Source organism: Bombina bombina, chromosome 1 (assembly GCF_027579735.1).
Source record: "Bombina bombina isolate aBomBom1 chromosome 1, aBomBom1.pri, whole genome shotgun sequence".
Taxonomy (NCBI): domain Eukaryota; kingdom Metazoa; phylum Chordata; class Amphibia; order Anura; family Bombinatoridae; genus Bombina; species Bombina bombina.
The window spans coordinates 507,273,695-507,296,284 of record NC_069499.1 but is presented as its reverse complement, the minus strand read 5'-3'; the positions used below and the strand labels follow the sequence as shown (position 1 = coordinate 507,296,284).

At 38.0% G+C, this 22,590-nt stretch overlaps 1 protein-coding gene across 1 annotated transcript in view; it reads left to right on the top strand.

Moving 5' to 3' along the window:
* Positions 1-2,906: 2,906 nt before the first annotated feature.
* TRPM2 (transient receptor potential cation channel subfamily M member 2) overlaps positions 2,907-22,590 on the top strand; it is a 272,602-nt gene continuing 252,918 nt past the window's right edge. The window contains exons 1-3 of the mRNA XM_053712880.1: positions 2,907-2,915; positions 3,208-3,293; positions 8,773-8,944. Of these exons, the coding sequence (XP_053568855.1) occupies positions 2,907-2,915; positions 3,208-3,293; positions 8,773-8,944 (267 nt within the window). The remainder of the gene's footprint in view (positions 2,916-3,207; positions 3,294-8,772; positions 8,945-22,590) is intronic.

Sequence of the window (22,590 nt, the reverse complement as noted above, 5' to 3'; positions counted from 1 at the left end):
GTGGTTGGATTAAAGTTATTTTAATGCTTTAGTTATTTTAAGTGACTATTCATTAATCCTTAAAAACTAAAACCATTTTTATTCTTAAGAGGGGAACTTTGGGCCCAGAGTGCTAATCTGTAGACTGTAGCTTTAAGAATGTTGCTTACTGGAGCTGCTGCAGGATCATTGGCTACAGCGTAACAGCATTGCTTTTACTCTATATCCAATGAATACCATGCAGCAAACTCAGCAAGAACTGCACCGATGTGTTAGGCATCAATCAATCTATTTAAATATACATAGAGTGCTATGTTGAGAAAGGTGTGGGATTTAATTACTTTTCATCCATGTTGTTTTACCACAAATGACAGTGCATCTGCTGCCGTGCGAAGGTATTTGCTAGTTCTGCTGCAGTATTCCCTGCTGCTGGACTCTTGCCAAAACCTGCCCTAAAACGTACTGCAGTCAGCAAAGCGTCTCAGCTAATGCTTCTAAATTGCATTTTATTTTCCCATTAACACTTTTTTCCATTTCTGAAATAAACTCTTTTTTTTTTTTTTATCAAGTAAAAAAAAAAAGTGTTGTTAGCTTTAAATTCAAGCTTGAGAAGCATGTGGCTTATTTGTCAGAGTGATCCTGAGACGGACAAGTAACAGAAGAGGCAGTAAGAAAGGTACTGCTTAATTGTATGAGTAAATCCATTGCTCTTTTTGTATGCATTCTGCTAGTATAATGTAATATGAATTGTAAGATCTAGTGCTAGTTCACTGTCTTTGACCTTGAATATATGGTTATACATTAAAAGCTATTTGGTTTTTAGACTATGGATTTATGAGATGTGTAAATGTTGTTTATGCTTTAGCAACAAACTCATTTTGCATTGCTGTCATCTGGCTGTATTGATACTGTATATTTGCTCACAATTCATTCTCTCTGTGGCTTATTCAGGGAAGATTTAAAAGCCCTGCAACATAGCTTCCAGGGGTTTATTTTGTATAGGTTCCCTGGGCTCACATGACAAAAAGGGGCACTATTAATGCTGGGAATGAAAGACTGACTATATTAGTATTGTAAGCATACAGAATATTTAAAATAAGTCAAATCAGTGTCTAAAAGTCAAATTATGTACACCAAAAGTTTTCAAATAAGTAAACTTGGGAATCAGAGTAAGAGCAAAATATTGACTAATGCCAATAAAGGTAGACAAAGGCCAAAAGTTGCATACAAAAATATGATAATTTTTTTTTAAACTTCCAATTTACTTTTATTATCATATTTACTTTGTTCTTATAGTAATGTTTGTTGAAGAGATACCTAGGTAGGTACTGTGCACTACATAACAGGGGGGGGGGGTTATGATATTGTAAAATAGCTGCAATCGAGTAAGTCTTTTAAATTTAGCCAAACATTTAAGAACAGTTAAAAACGCTGGTTAATACCTTAATAGTGGAATTAAATGAAAGTTATTGTGGAGTAAATAACCATAACCAGAAAACATTTTGTGTGGTTATTAAGTTCACAGGATAATTGCCCTAACGGAATCTCAGTGTACAAAATATAAAAGTATTAGTAGCCGTAGTGCTGCAGATTTAGTATTCTAAACTGAATTTGTAATAGCAAGTGTTTATGGGTTTAGGGTTTTGAGGTACCACAATACTAGTGATCTTTTTAAAAGCTTACATTTTTCAAATCATTTTAAAAAAGGAACTAGTGAAATAAATTCAGATATAACAAATGCAGGAAACATAAATGATAAAGTAACAGTTAAAGGAATACATTAGGGTGAGCAAACAGTAATGTAAACAGGTCTTAAGAATGCATAGCCTGGCCCATTTCAATATTTTTTATACTTAAAGAGACAAGACACCCAAAGATTTTCTTTCATAATTCAGACGTGATTTTAACCAACTTTCCAATGTACTTCTATTGTATAATTTGCTTCATTCCCTTGGTGTCCTTAGTTGAAAAGCATACCTAAGTAGGCTGAGGTGTAGCAATGCATTACTTGGAGCTAGCTGCTGATTGGTAGCTGCACATAAATGCCTTTTTCATTGTTCACCAGGTGTGCTCAGCTAGCTCCAAGTAGTGCATTGCTGTTCCTTCAACAAGGGATATAAAGAGAATGAAGCAAATTTGATAATAGAAGTAAAATGGAAAATTGTTTAAAATCACATGCTCTGTCTGAATCATTAAAGAAAAATGTTGGATTTCATGTCCTTTTAAAGGGATAGAAAGCTCAAAATTGGAATAGACACAGGAGCATATACATTTTAAATAGAAGCATTTTTGCAATATTCATCTATTAGCAGAAATGATGATGTTGTGGTTTAGGGGTTAAACAATTGATTTAGTTGCGGCGTGGTATGGGATCCGCAGGATAGGGGTTAATACATTTATTATAGGTGGCGGCGGTATAGGGGGGCAGGATAGGGGTTAATAGGTATTATGTAGGTGGCGGTGGGGTCCGGGAGCAGCGGTTTAGGGGTTAATAAGTTTATTAGAGTGGCAGTGGGCTCCGGGAGCGGCAGTTTAGGGGTTAACATGTTTAATATAGTTGCGGAGGGGTCTAGGAGCGGCCGTTTAGGGGTTAATAACTTTATTAAGTTGCGGGGGGCTCTGGGGGCGGCAGTATAGGGGGCAGAACAGTATAGTATAGTGTGAGTGCTTAGTGACAGCTTATCAATAAAGCTGTGAAAAAGCCGAAGAGCAGTGAGATCGGATGAGTGATAACTATCACAGTCCACTGCTCATCGCCCCGTACTTGGTGCACGGCTTTTTGACAGCTTTTTTGATAACTTTGACAAGCGTATTCAGGTCCCCGGCAGGGCGATGTGAGGTGAGCTTAGGCGGGCGTATTGGGGCAGGTATGTACGGAGCTTGATAACTAGAGGCCAAAATGAGCAATATGACATAATTAATGGGCAATGGATTTTGTAGAGGGTATTGCAAATGTTGAGAATAGGTACTCGTTTGGCATTAGAATATAATACAGGCATCAGTGAGTTCATAAAACTTAAAACGAAGCTGGCTTGGATCAATATACTATTTTTTTTAATTTAAACAATATTTCCAAGCATTGCAAATAAGGCATATCCCTTGAGTGAAAGACTTCACAAAATGTACTTTTTACAAGATAAATTGATAGAACAAATTAAATATGCATGATGCAACTATGTAAAATGTTTGTTACTGTTAATATTATTTACAAATACTCTGTTACTTCAGGAAAATATCTCATCGTGGATTTCAGAAAACATCAAAAAGAAAGAATGTACATATTATATGGAAAGTTCAAATATTGCCAAGACGAGGTAAGAATGATATGCTGGCTGAGAATCAAGGGAAATGTAGTTCCAAAACCTCTGGAGGGCCAAGTTTGATGATGTCTGCTTTAAATTGTGACCTTGCAATATGAAGCATTTGAGGAGCACTGTGAGTGAAAATTGTCTCCAGATCAGGGGCATATTCAGGCATAGGCCGACAAGGTGGGGGGGGGGCGTGGCATGGTGGCAGATAGCGGAAGCACAGCGGTACTTTTGTTTAGTCAGTGTGTGACACCGCCGCACAACAAGATCCCTTTGAGAAATACCAGCCAGCACCCTGAGGCTCCTACGTGCGTGCAACAATAAATCAATTTAGTTAACCTCCTGGCTGGCAGAAGCATCAAGTGCGGAGCTGCATCACTGCATCACTGCAGTATTACATCCTAAGAAGTTGCGTGTATCTTTCTTTCTTGGTGGCTGCCTTCACTGCTGCACCTAATGAAGCCAGCCAGGTATCAGCAAAAACGTTTGAAGTCATACATAATATATTTAAAGCAGCAAAATTCTAAGTGCCTAGGGCAGCACAAAACCTAAATACACCACTGCTCCTGATAATACCAGCATTTAAATTATACCAGCAAGGCATTATACTAATACCTTAGCAGGTTTTGGGGGATTAGAGGATTCCCTAGTATATAAGGACATCATTGTTGCCTGCAATATAGTATATGAAGTAATTTTGCCTACAGTGCGTCACACAGGAGATGCAGTCTTATTGACTCTATAACTCAATTTATTATGGGCTAGATTACAAGTGGCACGCAAACAATTTTCATTGCAGTCTATGGGAACACCCCATTCCAACCAACTTTAAAGCATTTAATAAAAAACTACAATGCCCTCTATTTTGAGGGCATTTGGGGCACTTTTAGAAAATAAACCAGATATCTAATCTCTGGTTAATTTTCAGTCGCGGTAGCAATAACCAGCCACTTGTAATGGCTGGTTAATTATTGTGCTCCTGCAAACGGGCAAATTTGCCAATTTATGGGAGCGCAAAAATTTTGCAATCTACTTGTAATCTAGCCCTAAGTGTGTGTTTACAACATAATACTGTATAAAGGATACTGTAATGATGATGTCAGCATTTAAAGGGACAGTCTACTCCAGATTTTGTATTGTTTAAAAAGATAGATAATCCCTTTATTACCTATTCCCCAGTTCTGCATAACCAGCACTGTTATATTAATATACTTTTTACCTCTGTGATTACCTTGTATCTAAGTCTCTTTAGACTGCCCCAGTTCAGTTCATTTAACAGACTTGCATTTAAGCCAATCCGTGCGGACATATGTTATCTATATGACACATGAATTAGTGCTGTCTAGCTGTGAAAAACTGTAAAAATTTACTGACATAAGAGACAGCCTTTAGGGCTTAGACATTAGCATATGAGTCTACCTAGGTTTAGCTTTCAACGAAGAATAACAAGAGAACAAAGCAATTTTGATGATAAACATGCATTGGAAAGTTATTTAAAATTGCATGCTCTATAGGAATAATGAAAGTTTAATTTTGACTACACTGCCCCTTTAAATAACAGTTTTATTGTTTTTATAGCAGTTTTATCCCCATGGTCACCCAAAAGCTCTTATGTAGAAAAAATATTGCAATGATTCAGCAAATAACATTTTTTTTCTTTCATGATTCACATAGAGCATGCTATTTTAATCAGCTTTCTAATTTACTCCTATTATCAATTTTTCTTTGTTCTGTTGGTATCTTTATTGAAAAAGCAGGAATGTAAGCTTACGAGCCGGCCCATCTTTGGTTCAGCACCTGGGTAGCGCTTGCTGATTGGTGCCTAAATGTAGCCTTAACATAGGCTGACTTTTACTTTTGTCTAGTCAGGCAGTGTAGTCAGTTCTGGTCAAACTTGAATAAATAACTACTATTAAAATGAAAAATAAAAAAATGCCTTTTATCAAATAAAATCATCTTAGTAAATTACTAAAATCAAAAGAAAACATAAAATAATCATAATAAAAATCAGTTTAACATCCAAAGCAAAATAACTAGACGTGTTGATATTAAAAAAAAGTTATATCAATCTTGTCAAAGTCAGTTTAAATATAATATAATAACCTGTAATAGAAAACAACAATCTATAACCACAAAACGTATTCTGCCCAGAACATTTTACTATCAGGTAGATTACAAATTATGGGCGCAATGGCTTGTTCGTGCAATATGGTTGCGTTGAGCTCCATAACGCAAAAAATAAAAGAGTTGTTTTGACGTGCTTGTGCACGCTTTCCCCATAAACATCAATGGGGAGAGTGGGTTAGAAAAAAACCTAACACCTGTGATCGCAGAATGAAAAGCTCCGTAACGCAGCCCCATTGATGTCTGTGGGGGAAAAAAAACATTTAAACCTAACACCCTAACATAAACCCCACGTCTAAACTCCCCTAATTCGCCACCCTAATTTGACACCTAAATAAACTTATTAACCCCTAATTTGCCACTCCCGACATCGCCGCCACAAAAAAATCTATTACCCCCTTATCTGCCGCTCCCGATATCGTTGCTACTAAAGTTATTAACCCCTATTCCCCTGCACCACAACATTGCCCACACTATAATAAATCTATTAACCCCTATTCCGTTGCTCCCTGACATTGCCGCCACTAAATAAAGTTATTAACCCCTAAAACTCTAGCCTCCCACATCGCTACCACTAAATAAACCTATTAAGCCCTAAACTGCCAGCCCCCCACATCGCAAAAACCTAAATGAAACTATATTAACCCCTAAACCTAACCGTAACCCTAACCCTAACACCCCGCCAACTTAAACATAATTAAAATAGAGCTAAATCAAAGTTACAATTATTAACTAAATAATACCTATTTAAAACTAAATACATACTTACCTGTGAAATAAAACCTAAGCTAGCTACAATATAACTAATAGTTTTATTGTAGCTAGCTTAGGTTTTACTTTTATTTCACAAGTAAGTTTGTATTTATTTTAACTAGGTAGACTAGTTAGTAAATAGTTATTAACTATTTACTAACTACCTAATTAAAATAAATACAAACTTACCTGTGAAATAAAACCTCTCTTCAGCTCTTTTTCTGCCCATTTAAAATAAAAAATGGCTATTCTTAAAAGAAAAACCCACCCCAAAACTAAAAAAAATACACAAAATAACAAATGAATTATCCAAAATAATAACAATTATTCCTATTCTAATACCCATTTTAAAAGAAAACCACCCCAAAATAAAAGAAAACTAATCTATAATAAACTACCAATAGCCCTTAAAAGTCCTTTTGTACGGCATTGCCCCAAAGAAATCAGCTCTTTCTCGAAACAAAAAGACCCACTAACATTACAAACCCCCCCCCCCAACCCACAAAATAAAAACAAACTATCTATAAAAACCTAATCTACCCATTGCCCTGAAAAGGGCATTTGTATGGGCATTGCTCAAATCAGCCAATAGAATTTCAGTAGCTCTCATCCTATTGGCTCATTTGAACAGCCAATAGGATTTCAGTAGCTTTCATCCTATTGGCTGATTTGAATTTCCAAAATCAAATCAGCCAATAGGAATGCAAGGGATGCCATTTTAAAAAGTCTCCCTTGCATTGAAGATTTAGTATACAGCGGCGACCGTATGAAGAAGATGCTCCGCGCTGGATGTCTTCAGGATGGACCCGCTCCGCTGGGATGAAGATAGAAGACGCCGCAGGATGAAGATAGAAGATGCTGCCTAGATGAAGATAGAAGACGCCGCCAGGATGGATGAAGAGCTCGCCGCCTGGATGAAGACTTTTCGCCGCTTGGATGTCCGGACTCCAGAAACTGTAAGTGGATCTTCGGGGGTTAGTGTTAGGATTTCTTAAACTTTTTTGGGTGTTTTTTTTTAGTTTAGGGTTTGGGCTTTTCTTATAAGTTCTAAATTCCCTTTTCAGGGCAATGAAAAAGAGCTAAATGCCCATATAAATGCCTTTTTCAGGGCAATGGGTAGCTTAGGTTTTTTTTATTCTAGGGGATTGATTGGGTGGTGGGTTTTACTGTTGGGGGGTCTTTGTATTTTTTTTTGCAGGTAAAAGAGCTGTTTAACTTAGGGCAATGCCCTACAAAAGGCCCTTTTAAGGAGTATTGGAAGTTTTTTCCAGGGTTTTTTTTTTATTTTAGGTGGGCTTTTTTATTTTTAGGGCTATTAGATTAGGTGTAATTATTTTTTATTTTTGATAATTTCGTTTGTTATTTTTGGTAATTTAGTGTTTGTTACTTTTGTAATTTAGTATTTTTTATTTTTTGTAATTAGATACTTTGTAATTTTTATAGTAGTGGTAGGATTTTTTTTAATGTGTATTTTAGTTTTCTTTAATTGGTAGGTATTTTAATTTTAGTTTAATAATTTTTATTTTATTTTTATTGTTAGTTTAAACTTAGTTTTTTTTTAATTTTACAGGTAATTTTAAATTTAATTTAGGATAGGGAAATAGTAATTTTAATATAAGGCTAGGGGGGCATTAGGTTTAGGGGTTACTAGTTTAAATTATTTTATTGTGATGTGGGGGCTTTCGGTTTAGGGGTTAATAGTTTAATTTAGTATATTTCATTGTGGGGGGCTTGTGGTTTAGGGGTTAATAGGTTTATTATAGTGGCCGCAATGTCAGGGAGCAGCGGAATAGGGGTTAATAACTTTAGTATAGTGGGGGTGATGTGGGCGGACGGCAGATTAGGGGTTAATAATATTTAAATAGTGTTTACGATGCGGGAGGGTGGCAGTTTAGGGGTTTATAACTTTATTATAGTGGTGACGATGTTGGGGAGAGGCGGAATAAGGGTTAAGAAATTTTATTAGTGGCGGCGATGTCGGGAGTGGCAGATTAGGGGTTAATAACTTTAATATAGTGTTTGCGATGCGGGAGGGCCTCAGTTTAGGGGTTAATAGGTATGTTTATGGGTGTTGGTGTACTTTGTAACACTTTAGTTATGAGTTTTATGTAACAGTTTTGTTGCGTAAAACTCATAACTACAGCTCTCAGATGGCGGTACGGATCTTGTCGTTATAGGGTGTAACGCAAGCTTTTTAGCCTCACCGCAAAACTTGCAATAGCAGCGCTATGGAAATCCCATGAAAAAACGTCATTTTTACGAGTGCTGGACTGACGTTGCGTTACAGGCTTAAAGTCTTGCGGTACAGCTATACCGACAAGACTTGTAATGGCTGCGTTGCTGTTTTAATGCTGAAATGGCTATTTTTTCAGCGTTAAAACCTGAACGCACAACTTGTAATCTAGATGAATGTGAACAATATCAAAAATGTATTTTTCACCTCAATAATTCTAAAAATAAGATTTACTTCAATTCAGATTCTAATCAAGCAACTTACTTTGACAATTGTATTTGCATACAAACTCTAATGCAATTTCATTTCATTTGAATAGCTTTTTGTTTTCATAGTAAAATGTATTTGTTGGAAATGTATTTTTATTTCTTTCAGAAAAAAGGTTTGTATGTGTGGATACCCTAAAGAACATCACATTGAAGCAGCCTTCAGACAACAGCCATTCCAAAGCAAAGGGGAATGGGATTCCAAAGAACATATACGTGAGGTGCCCACAGATGCCTTTGGAGATATCAGCTTTATTGGGATGGGTCCGAGAATAGGAAAGGTTCGTTTTTCTTTATTCAGATATTATACTGTGCATCTGGAAGACCACACTATTGAGTCTACTACTGCAATACTATTTTAAAAAACACAGAAAAATGGAGGTATATTTGTCACAAATGTGTTTGGTAAGATACTTGTTTTTAAATTTTAATTGTAACTTTCTTTGGTGATGACACAAATAATAAAAATGAAAAACAGTAGAAGAAACCGAGACTTTGTTACATACTCATTAAAATCTAATAAAATACTATTCACATGCTTTGCATTTTGCTCTTAGAGATTAATACACAAAAAAGCTTTTTTTCTTTCTCACTTTTTTTTTTTTTTTTTTTTAAAGAAATACCTTAACATTTTAAGGATTAATATACTAATTGCTTCCCTTTCCAGAGTATATTACTGTGTTGAAATTGTATAATACCACAAGATTTCCTAATTATTTTATTGCCAAGACACATATTTAATTCTTTAACTAGGACAACTCATTTTGATGAACTGAATGTAGATTAATTTAATGGAAAAATCACCTCCTAAATAATACATATAAATCCTAATTTAAATGCCCATTATTATAATCTTAGACCTCTCCAGCACTCCCAGCAATGATCAAAATGCTGGCCTTATTACAGGCTACATTGTTCATCAGATTAATCTACTGTCCGGTGAGCAAAAAACAAATACAATGCTAACACATCCAAACCTGTATTGAAAACCAATAAAAAATATAAAATTACAGATCATATCCAGTCCTATCAATTTCTTCACATCTGTTTGGAGCACATGGCATAACACCATACATGTCCATCAATTGGTCAAAAGTAAAAGCTCAATTTATTGTTGTTTAAAACCACAAATAGTGATAGCATTCTCATACATAGTATTAGCTCTGTATATTGAAAATATGTTATGGTGGGAAATGCTTATTGCCAAGACTCTTTATGCTGATTACCATTTATTCACTTTTAACTATGCCTCTCCCTTCCTTGGCTTATATGAACACTGGCATCATGTTTGTATGTATCTCATAACACTACTTGGCACCAAAAGGAACATCTGCAACAATAGAGCGTCCCCACTCTGTCTCACATAAGTACTGAAAGGATGGGGCTACTGGTTGTGGAAAATGGTTGGAAAAGGCAGGCTGCATGCAGTCACACTGAAGACAAATATATTGCAGGATACAAATATAAAGGGGAAGATTTATCAAGCAGCGGATGCTGCAATCTACCCCTGAAGTTTCAGGTCCGCCTGAAACTTAAGTTAAGAAGCACCTTAACTCGGATACGATCGGGGCGATTGACACCGCTTGCTAGCGGCTATAGCGGATCATGTCTGCCTGACATTTGATAAATCTATCTATATCAGGCCAAAGGTAGTTCCAATAAATCAAGCAGGCACAGAAGATTCACAAATACTGTTGTAGCCAGATGTAGACTTGATTATCTAGATATTGTGGTTACTAATAATCAGATACAGAGTAGACAGTCTGGTAACTGAATACACAAATATACTGTGAGAGATCAGTAAAAAGATACTCAAATACACTGTAACAGGCAGGAGACAAGATACAAAGCTTCTGCAGAGACAGGCCAAAAACACAGGTACAATGTAGATAGGCTGTTAACTGGATACACAAGTATTCTGTGGCTGACCAATAACTGGATACTTAATAGGATGGGCAATAAACACCACACAATCACCACAATCATCGCCAATGAGCAATATAAATGGGTATTGAGAATGTTCCTGTGGATACTTAATACACGTGTTTTTCCATGTCCTAAATTGCTTCCTATATCGATGACCAAGCAATGTGGTGTGCTGTATTATTATACCTATCTCAAAATACTTGGAAAAGTATTGATAAATTTGATTGATCTGGAACTAATGATAACATTTAAAAAGAGTATAAAGCGCTGGGGTGCTTGAAATAGTATCTTTGTTATATAGGTATCTAAAATTAACTTTTCCATTATAGATAATTTGCTTTAGATTCCTTAAAGTGAATGTAAATTTTAAAGCCAAAGTGGCCGGTTTTTAAAAATTCAATTATAAACAGGGGCACTTTAATTCATCAAAATTTACATTTCACTCGTTGTGAAAAAATACCTTTTAAACTTGACAGCCGCTCCAGCTTCTCCCGGTCGTCGCAAAGCCATTTTTGACGTCAGAAATGATGGATCAGTCATCCTCCAATCACGGCTCCCCCCCCCCCCCGCGGGAATCAGTGTCTGATTCGAAGCCGTGATTGGAGGAAGCCTGGGGTGCGATCATATATAGATCGTAGTTTGCGGCGCAAGCGAGGGAACCCCCGCCGCCCGTAGTTTCAGCTCGCAACTCGAGCTATCACATATACGGCGCCGTCAGATGCTAAAGTGCCGTCAGATGTTAAAGTGCCGACAAATGAAGGAAACTTCATTCGTCGTTCAGTTGTCGGGCCAGCTGGATGTTCCGTATCGGAGGGCTGAAGAAAGAAGATTGAAGATGCCGTTTGGAGGAAAACTTCTCCCCGATGGAGGACCTCTTCTTTGCCGCTTGGATGAAGACATCGCCGGGATGGAAGACTTCTTCTTTGCCGCTTGGATGAAGACATCGCCGGATGGAAGACTTCTTCTTTGCCGCTTGGATGAAGACATCGCCCGGATTGGATGAAGAGTTTGGCCCGGCTGGGTGAAGACGACTCAAGGTAGGGAGATCTTCTGGGGCTTAGTGTTAGGTTTTTTTAAGGGGGGTTTGGGTGGGTTTAGAGTAGGGTTATGTGGGTGGTGGGTTTTAATGTTGGGGGGTGGTATTGTGGGGATTTTTTACAGGCAAAAGAGCTGTTTACTTTGGGGCATGCCCCGCAAAAGGCCCTTTTAAGGGCTGGTAATAGAGCTGTCATCTTTTGTAATTTAGAATAGGGTAGGGAAAGTTTTTTATTTTGGGGGGCTTTATTATTTTATTAGGGGGCGTAGAATAGGTGTAATTAGCTTAAAATTCTTGTAATCTTTTTTATTTTTTGTAATTTAGTGTTTATTTGTTTTTTGTAATTGAGTTTAGTGTATTTAATTGTATTTTAGTTTAGAGATGTGTAGTTTATTTAATTTATTGATAGTGTAGGTGTATTTGTAACTTAGGTTAGGATTTATTTTACAGGTAAATTGGTAATTATTTTAACAAGGTAGCTATTAAATAGTTATTAACTATTTAATAGCTATTGTACCTTGTTAAAATAAATACCAAGTTACCTGTAAAATAAATATAAACCCTAAAATAGCTACAATGTAATTATTAATTATATTGTAGCTATCTTAGGGTTTATTTTATAGGTAAGTATTTAGATTTAAATAGGAATATTTTAATTAATAATATTAATATTAATTAGATTTAATTTAATTTTGTTAGGGGTGTTAGAGTTAGATAGGGTTATTAAACTTAATATATATATAATATAATAACTATATTAACTATATTAACCCTAATATAATTAGGGTTAATATAGTTAATATAGGTGGCGGTGGTGTAGGGGGATTAGATTAGGGGGTAATACATTTATTATAGGTGGCGGCGGTGTAGGGGATTTAGATTATAGGCAAAAGAGCTGATTACTTTGTGACAATGCCCTGCAAAAAGCCCTTTTAAGGGCTGGTAAAAGAGCTGATTACTTTGGGGCAAAGCCCTGCAAAAAGCCCTTTTAAGGGCTGGCAATAGAGCTGTTTACTTTGGGGTAATGCCACGCAAAAAGCCCTTTTCAGGTCTATTTGTAGGGTTAGACTTAGGTTTAGTGGTAGGGATAGTTTAGTATTTTAGGGGTTAATTAATTTATTATAGGTGGCGGCGGGGATTAGATTAGGGGTTAATTAAGTTAATATAGCTGGCGGCGGGGTAGGGGGATTAGATTAGGGGTTAATAATTTAATATAGCTGGCGGCGGGGTAGGGGATTAGATTAGGGGTTAATAATTTAATATAGCTGGCGGCGGGGTAGGGGGATTAGATTAGGGGTTAATAATTTAATATAGCTGGCGGCAGTGTAAAGGGCTCACATTAGGGGGTAGGTAATGTAGGTGGCGGCGGTATAAGGGGCTCACATTAGGGGGTAGTTAATGTAGCTGGCGGCGGGGTCCGTGAGCGGCGGTTTAGGGGTTAATAATTTTATTAGGGATTGCGGCGGGGGATTGCGGTTGACAGGTAGATAGACATTGCGCATGCGTTAGGTTTAGGTTTTATTTTGCAGGTAGTTTAGGGAGCTACGGGGCTCCGATACACAGCGTAAGGCTTACTACACCTGCAATTTGTGGCGAAGTGAAAATGGAGTAAGATTTCTCCATTTTCGCCATGTGAGTCCTTACGCTGTATATTGGATACCAAACTGCGCTGGTTTGGTATACCTGTCTATGGCCCAAAAAACTATGGCCGAAGGCAGAAATATACGAGCGTAACTTCTAAGTTACGCCGTATATGTGATACCAAACCAGCGCAAAATTTGGCGTCGCCGGCTTTTGCGGGCGACGCTGCATATCGGATCGAGGCCCTGATTCCTCATTTTAGACCCAGGAAGAGGCTTTGCAATGGACGGAGGAAGCTGGAGCAGCTGTCAAGATTAAAAGGAAAGTAGTTTCACAACACGAGTGAAATGTACATTTTGATTAATTAAAGTGCCTATGTTTTTAATCAAATTTTAAAAAAACGGGCATTTTAGCATCAAAATTTACATTTACTTTAAGAAAGATGTGCATGTTGATTCATAAATTTGTATTTATATTAATTGTATTAAGTAAAAAATGTAACAAATTTCTAGATGAAGCAATACACTTTTTATCTTTATATTATGCATTTGTAGTTAAAGGGACAGTAAAGTCATTATTAGACATTCATAATTTAGACAGAACAAACAATTTTGAACAACTTTCTATTATTTAATTTGCTTCCTTTTCTTGTTATCCTATGATGAAAGGTTTGTCTAGGTAAGCTCAAAGAACCTATATACAGATTGTTTGTCATTGGCTAACCCATGTGTTATTTTAGAAAACAGTACTGCATTGCTGCTCCTTCAACAAATGATACCAAGAGAATGAAACAAATGAGATAATAGAAGTAAATTAGAAAGTTCTTTAAAATTGTATTCTCTGAATCATGAAATAAAAATGGTGGGTTTTATTCCCTCAATGATAAATATTTACGCCTAGATTAAGAGTTTTGTTGGTAAAGACCTGCGGCTCTAACGCTCCTTTTGTTTCCACCGCTACCTTAAGCCAAGGCTGGTATTACAAGTTTTCTGAATGGCTGCGTTAGCCGCAAAAAGGTGAGCGTAGAGCAAAATTTAGCTCCACTTCTACCTGTAATACCAGCGTTGCTTACGGTAGCGGTAAGCTGGCTGAACGTGCTCGTGCACGATTTCCCCATAGGAAACAATGGGGCTGAGCTGGCTGAAAAAAAACTTAACACATGCAAAAAAGCAGCGTCCAGCTCCTAACGCAGCCCCATTGTTTCCTATGGGGAAATACATTTTATGTCTGCACCTAACACCCTAACATGAACCCCGAGTCTAAAAACCCCTAACCTTACACTTATTAACCCCTAATCTGCCGCCCCCGACATCGCAGACACCTGCATAATATTATTAACCCCTAATTTGCTGCTCCGGACACCGCCGCCACCTACATTATCCCTATGAACCCCTAATCTGCTGCCCCTAACATCGCCGACACCTACATTATATTTATTATCCCCTAATCTGCCCCCGCCAACGTTGCCGACACCTACCTACACTTATTAACCCCTAATCGGACATCTCTGCCACTATAATAAATGTATTAACCCCTTAACCGCCGCACTCCCGCCTCGCAAATACTATAATACATTTTATTATCCCCTAATCTGCCCCCCCCCAACGTCGCCGCTACCTACCTACAATTATTAACCCCTAATCTCCCGCCCCCAACGTCGCCGCTAATATAATAAAGTTATTAACCCCTAAACCTAAGTCTAACCCTAACACCCCCCTAAGTTAAATATAATTGAAATAAATCTAAATAAAATTACTAGGGCCTAGATTTGGAGTTTGGCGTTAGCCGTGAAAACCAGCGTTAGAGGCTCCTAACGCTGGTTTTAGGCTACCGCCGGTATTTGGAGTCACTCAAAATAGGGTCTATCGCTCACTTTTCAGCCGCGACTTTTCCATACCGCAGATCCCCTTACGTCAATTGCGTATCCTATCTTTTCAATGGGATCTTTCTAACTCCGGTATTTAGAGTCGTGTCTGAAGTGAGCGTTAGACATCTAACGACAAAACTCCAGCCGCAGGAAAAAAGTCAGTAGATAAGAGCTTTCTGGGCTAACGCCGGTTTATAAAGCTCTTAACTACTGTGCTCTAAAGTACACTAACACCCATAAACTACCTATGTACCCCTAAACTGAGGTCCCCCCACATCGCCGCAACTCGATTAAATTTTTTTAACCCCTAATCTGCTGACCGCCACCTACGTTATACTTATGTACCCCTAATCTGCTGCCCCTAACACCGCCGACCCCTGTATTATATTTATTAACCCCTAACCTGCCCCCCACAACGTCGCCTCCACCTAACTACACTTATTAACCCCTAATCTGCCGACCGCAAAGCACCACCACCTACGTTATCCTTATGTACCCCTAATCTGCTGCCCCTAACACCGCTGACCCCTATATTATATTTATTAACCCCTAATCTGCCCCCCACAACGTCGCCTCCACCTGCCTACACTTATTAACCCCTAATCTGCCGACCGCAAAGCTCCGCCACCTACGTTATCCTTATGTACCCCTAATCTGCTGCCCCTAACACCGCCGACCCCTATATTATATTTATTAACCCCTAATCTGCCCCCCACAACGTCGCCTCCACCTGCCTACACTTATTAACCCCTAATCTGCCGACCCGAGCTCACCGCTATTCTAATAAATGTATTAACCCCTAAAGCTAAGTCTAACCCTAACACTAACACCCCCCTAAATTAAATATAATTTACATCTAACGAAATTAATTAACTCTTATTAAATAAATTATTCCTATTTAAAGATAAATACTTACCTGTAAAATAAATCCTAATATAGCTACAATATAAATTATAATTATATTATAGCTATTTTAGGATTTATATTTATTTTACAGGTAACTTTGTATTTATTTTAACCAGGTACAATAGCTATTAAATAGTTAAGAACTATTTAATAGCTAAAATAGTTAAAATAATTACAAAATTACCTGTAAAATAAATCCTAACCTAAGTTACAATTAAACCTAACACTACACTATCAATAAATTAATTAAATAAACTACCTACAATTACCTACAATTAACCTAACACTACACTATCAATAAATTAATTAAATACAATTCCTACAAATAAATAAAATTAAATAAACTAGCTAAAGTACAAAAAATAAAAAAGAACTAAGTTACAAAAAATAAAAAAATATTTACAAACATAATAAAAATATTACAACAATTTTAAACTAATTACACCTACTCTAAGCCCCCTAATAAAATAACAAAGCCCCCCAAAATAAAAAAATGCCCTACCCTATTCTATATTACTAAAGTTCAAAGCTCTTTTACCTTACCAGCCCTGAACAGGGCCCTTTGCGGGGCATGCCCCAAAGAATTCAGCTCTTTTGCCTGTAAAAAAAAACATACAATACCCCCCCAACATTACAACCCACCACCCACATACCCCTAATCTAACCCAAACCCCCCTTAAATAAACCTAACACTAAGCCCCTGAAGAGCTTCCTACCTTATCTTCACCCTGCCAGGTTCACCGATCCGTCCTGAAGAGCTCCTCCGATGTCCTGATCCAAGCCCAAGCGGGGGGCTGAAGAGGTCCATGATCCGGCTGAAGTCTTCATCCAAGTGGGAGCTGAAGAGGTCCATGATCCGGATGAAGTCTTCATCCAAGCGGGAGCTGAAGAGGTCCATGATCCGGATGAAGTCTTCTATCAACGGCATCTTCAATCTTCTTTCTTCCGGATCCATCTTGCAGACCTCCGACGCGGAACATCCTCTTCTCCCGACGCCTACTAGCCGAATGACGGTTCCTTTAAGGGACGTCATCCAAGATGGCGTCCCTCGAATTCCGATTGGCTGATAGGATTCTATCAGCCAATCGGAATTAAGGTAGGAATATTCTGATTGGCTGATGGAATCAGCCAATCAGAATCAAGTTCAATCCGATTGGCTGATCCAATCAGCCAATCAGATTGAGCTCGCATTCTATTGGCTGATCGGAATTCGAGGGACGCCATCTTGGATGACGTCCCTTAAAGGAACCGTCATTCGGCTAGTAGGCGTCGGGAGAAGAGGATGTTCCGCGTCGGAGGTCTGCAAGATGGATCCGGAAGAAAGAAGATTGAAGATGCCGTTGATAGAAGACTTCATCCGGATCATGGACCTCTTCAGCTCCCGCTTGGATGAAGACTTCATCCGGATCATGGACCTCTTCAGCTCCCGCTTGGATGAAGACTTCAGCCGGATTATGGACCTCTTCAGCCCCCCGCTTGGGCTTGGATCAGGACATCGGAGGAGCTCTTCAGGACGGATCGGTGAACCTGGCAGGGTGAAGATAAGGTAGGAAGATCTTCAGGGGCTTAGTGTTCGGTTTATTTAAGGGGGGTTTGGGTTAGATTAGGGGTATGTGGGTGGTGGGTTGTAATGCTGGGGGGCTTGGGTATTGTATGTTTTTTTTTACAGGCAAAAGAGCTGTATTTCTTGGGGCATGCCCCGCAAAGGGCCCTGTTCAGGGCTGGTAAGGTAAAAGAGCTTTGAACTTTAGTAATATAGAATAGGGTAGGGCATTTTTTTATTTTGGGGGGCTTTGTTATTTTATTAGGGGGCTTAGAGTAGGTGTAATTAGTTTAAAATTGTTGTAATATTTTTATTATGTTTGTAAATATTTTTTTATTTTTTGTAACTTAGTTCTTTTTTATTTTTTCTACTTTAGCTAGTTTATTTAATTGTATTTATTTGTAGGAATTGTATTTAATTAATTTATTGATAGTGTAGTGTTAGGTTAATTGTAGGTAATTGTAGGTAGTTTATTTAATTAATTTATTGATAGTGTAGTGTTAGGTTTAATTGTAACAGGTTAGGATTTATTTTACAGGTAATTTTGTAATTATTTTAACTATTTTAGCTATTAAATAGTTCTTAACTATTTAATAGCTATTGTACCTGGTTAAAATAAATACAAAGTTACCTGTAAAATAAATATAAATCCTAAAATAGCTATAATATAATTATAATTTATATTGTAGCTATATTAGGATTTATTTTACAGGTAAGTATTTATCTTTAAATAGGAATCATTTATTTAATAAGAGTTAATTAATTTCGTTAGATGTAAATTATATTTAACTTAGGGGGGTGTTAGTGTTAGGGTTAGACTTAGCTTTAGGGGTTAATACATTTATTAGAATAGCGGTGAGCTCCAGTCAGCAGATTAGGGGTTAATAATTGAAGTTAGGTGTCGGCGATGTTAGGGAGGGCAGATTAGGGGTTAATACTATTTATTATAGGGTTAGTGAGGCGGTTTAGGGGTTAATAACTTTATTATAGTAGCGCTCAGGTCCGGTCGGCAGATTAGGGGTTAATAAGTGTAGGCAGGTGGAGGCGACGTTGTGGGGGGCAGATTAGGGGTTAATAAATATAATATAGGGGTCGGCGATGTTAGGGCAGCAGATTAGGGGTACATAGGGATAATGTAAGTAGCGGCGGTTTACGGAGCGGCAGATTAGGGGTTAATAATAATATGCAGGGGTCAGCGATAGCGGGGGCGGCAGATTAGGGGTTAATAAGTGTAAGGTTAGGGGTGTTTAGACTCGGGGTACATGTTAGGGTGTTAGGTGCAGACGTAGGAAGTGTTTCCGTATAGCAAACAATGGGGCTGCGTTAGGAGCTGAATGCAGCTTTTTTGCAGGTGTTAGGTTTTTTTTCAGCTCAAACAGCCCCATTGTTTCCTATGGGAGAATCGTGCACGAGCACGTTTTTGAGGCTGGCCGCTTGCATAAGCAACTCTGGTATCGAGAGTTGAAGCTGCGTTAAAAATGCTCTACGCTCCTTTTTTGGAGCCTAACGCAGCCTTTATGTGGACTCTCAATACCAGAGTTATTTTTATGGTGCGGCCAGAAAAAAGCCGGCGTTAGTTTTTCGGGTCGTTACTGACAAAACTCCAAATCTAGCCGTAAAAATCTTATACGTGATAAAATCACAGTGGAGGGGGCGCACAAAATGGTATACAATTAGATGGTGGTCAGTAATAACCCACAAAGGCAATTCACAATTTGAACAGACCAATTTAAACAGACCAATATTATCTTGTTAAATGAGAGATATATCAATATATATGCAGATTCAGGCAGGTGTGGCAGCTTACCCAAACAAATGATCCTTTTGGTATTGGTGCAGTGAGAAGAAATGCAGGCTTAGTGCTTCTCAATAGCTGTGTCCTTTGCAGTGGTGATAGGCAGATGGTAGGAAATGAGATCCACTCCAGAGATAAAAGTTTGCAAATATTTATTAAAAACAGAAATTTTAAAAATTAAAATTAAAAAACAACACCAAAGTTGTTACAAAGAGTGGATTATAGGGTCACCCAGTTGGCCCCAATGATTGCAACGCGTTTCTCGGTTGGCAAACCATTTCATCAGGTTTACGGAATTAAGGTAGGAAAAATCCGATTGGTTGATTTAATCAGCCAATCGGATTGAAGTTCAATCCGATTGGCTGATTAGATCAGCCTATAGAATTGACCTCGCATTCTATTGGCTGATACAATGAGCCAATCGGATTTAACTTCAATTCGATTGGCTGATTAAATCAACCAATCGGATTTTTCCTACCTTAATTCCGATTGGCTGATAGAATCCTATCAGCCAAATGGAATTAGAGGGACGCCATCTTGGATGACGTCATTTAAAGGAACCTTCATTCTTCGTTAGGACTTTGATTGAAGAGGATGGCTCTGCGACGGCTGGATAGAAGATGGCTCCGCTCCGGAAGGATGAAGATAGAAGATGCTGTCTGGATGAAGATGTCTGCCGGTCTAGATGTCCTCTTCTGCCCAGATAGGATGAAGACTTCTGCCGGTCCGGATGTCCTCTTCTGGCCCATCGGTGCCCGGCTGGGTGAACACGGCTCAAGGTAGGGTGATCTTCAATGGGGTAGTGTTAGGTTTATTTAAGGGGGGATCGGGTGGGATTTAGAGTAGGGGTGTGTGGGTGGTGGGTTGTAATGTTGGGGGGGGGATTGTATTTGTTTTTTATACAGGTAAAAGAGCTGATTACTTTGGGGTAATGCCCCGCAAAAAGCCCTTTTAAGGGCTGGTAAAAGAGCTGATTACTTTGTAATTTAGTTTAGGGTAGGGAATTTTATTATTTTGGGGGGCTTTTTTATTTTATTAGGGTGCTTAGATTAGGTGTAATTAGTTTAAAATGCTTGTAATACTTTTTTTTTGTAATTTAGTGTTTGTTTTTTTTGGTAATATAGTTTAGTTTATTTCATTGTATTTTATGTAAGATAATTGTAGATAATTTATTTAATTAATTTATTGATAGTGTAGTGTTAGGTGTATTTGTAACTTAAGTTAGGATTTATTTTACAGGTAATTTTGTAATTATTTTAACTAGGTAGCTATTAAATAGTTATTAACTATTTAATAGCTATTGTACCTAGTTAAAATAAATACAAAGTTGCCTGTAAAATAAATATAAATCCTAAAATAGCTACAATGTAATTCTTAAATTATATTGTAGCTATCTTATGGTTTATTTTATAGGTAAGTATTTAGTTTTAAATAGGATTAATTTATTTAATTATAGTAATTTTATTTAGATTTATTTAAATTATATTTAATTTAGTGGGGTGTTAGGGTTAGGGTTAGACTTAGGTTTATAACGTTATTATAGTAGCGGTGACATTGGGGGCGGGAGAGTAGGGGTTAATAATTGTAGGTAGGTGGCGGCGATGTTAGTGACGGCAGATTAGGGGTTAATACAATTTATTATAGTGTTTGCGAGGCGGGAGTATGGCGGTTTAGGGGTTAATACATTTATTATAGTGGCGGCGATGTCCGGTCGGCAGATTAGGGTTTAATAAGTGTGGGTAGGTGGCGGCGACGTTGGGGGTGGATAGGGGTTAATAAATATAATGTAGGTGTTGGCGATGTTAGGGGCAGCAGATTAAGGGTCATAGGGATAATGTAGGTGGCGGTGATGTCCGGTCGGCAGATTAGGGGTTAAATAATTTTATTATAGTGTTTGTGATGTTAGGGGGGCCTCGGTTTAGGGGTTAATAGGTAGTTTATGGGTGTTAGTGTACTTTGTAGCACTTAAGTTAAGCGTTTTATGTTCCAGCGTTAGCCCATAAAACTCTTAACTACTAACTTTTATATGCGGTAGGTGTCTTGGAGGTCGAGGCTCTACCGCTCACTTCTTCCAAGACTCGTAATACCAGCGTTAGGCAAGTCCCATTTAAAAGATAGGATACGCAATTGACGTAACGGGATTTGCGGTAGCCAAAAGTCGCAGAAGAAAAGTGAGCGGTGAGCCTCTACCTGTCAGACTCGTTATACCAGCGTTAGATAAAAAGCAGCGTTAGGACCCCTTAACGCTGCTTTTTAAAGCTAACACAAAACTCGTAATCTCGCCGATAGTATGTACAATATGTATTTGCTACAGGAGATTTGCAGAACATTTACGTAAGTTTTAATAATGTTTTATAAAGGAGATTACTTTTATATTGAAATAACAGCTTTTTTGAAATATAGATATGTTACGTAAGTAGTATTTGATAGTTTAGTTTTCTGATGGATAAGTTATTTATAATAAAGGCAGTCATTGTTTTGTAAAATAGATTAATATTAAAATATTACTATTATTAAGTTTGGGCAAAATTACAAGTTGCGCGTTACGGCTATACCGCTGAAAAATTGGCATTTGCGCGCGGAATGGCAGGTCTACGGTATTACAAGTGGTGACCAGGCCCGGACTGAGCATTGGGCATACTGGGCAAATACCCGGTGGGCTGGGGGCCAGTTGCCATATGATATAGGCCCGCTCTGCACAGGCACCGCACTGCCGCACAGCTTTTACTTTTAGAAGCAGCCTTTCTTGGTGGCAGGGCCGACACTTAAACTACTGATCCTTCTGCACCTGCCTCCACTATATATATTATGCCTCTCAACTGTCCCGGTTTCTGCATTGCCACCTCTAGTGCACAAGTGCACAGCTTAGTACGAGTAGGAATGTAGGAACCGGAAGTGGAAAAGAGTGTTATACATTGTGTACACGCTACGCTAAGAACCCCAGACTGACTGAGCTCTAAGCAGTTGCAGTTGGGGGCAGCTTTCAGTCATGATCGGTTTAACAATGGGACCACATGGGTCCAATGCGGATCCAGGTGGCAGTGACTTCATAGCCAGAAGTGACCCCATAATAGGGAAAATACTAAAACATCGCCCTGACGTTATATTCAGAAAGGCCACCAATTTAAAGAATATCCTAGCGCCAAGCGAATTTAAATCAAAAACAGGTCCTCAGCAATACAACTTAAATAATGAAAAGCTATTAGGATTTTTTCCATGTCATGTATGCAAATCATGCAAATTTAGCACCAAAATCAAAAAGGTAAAATCTAA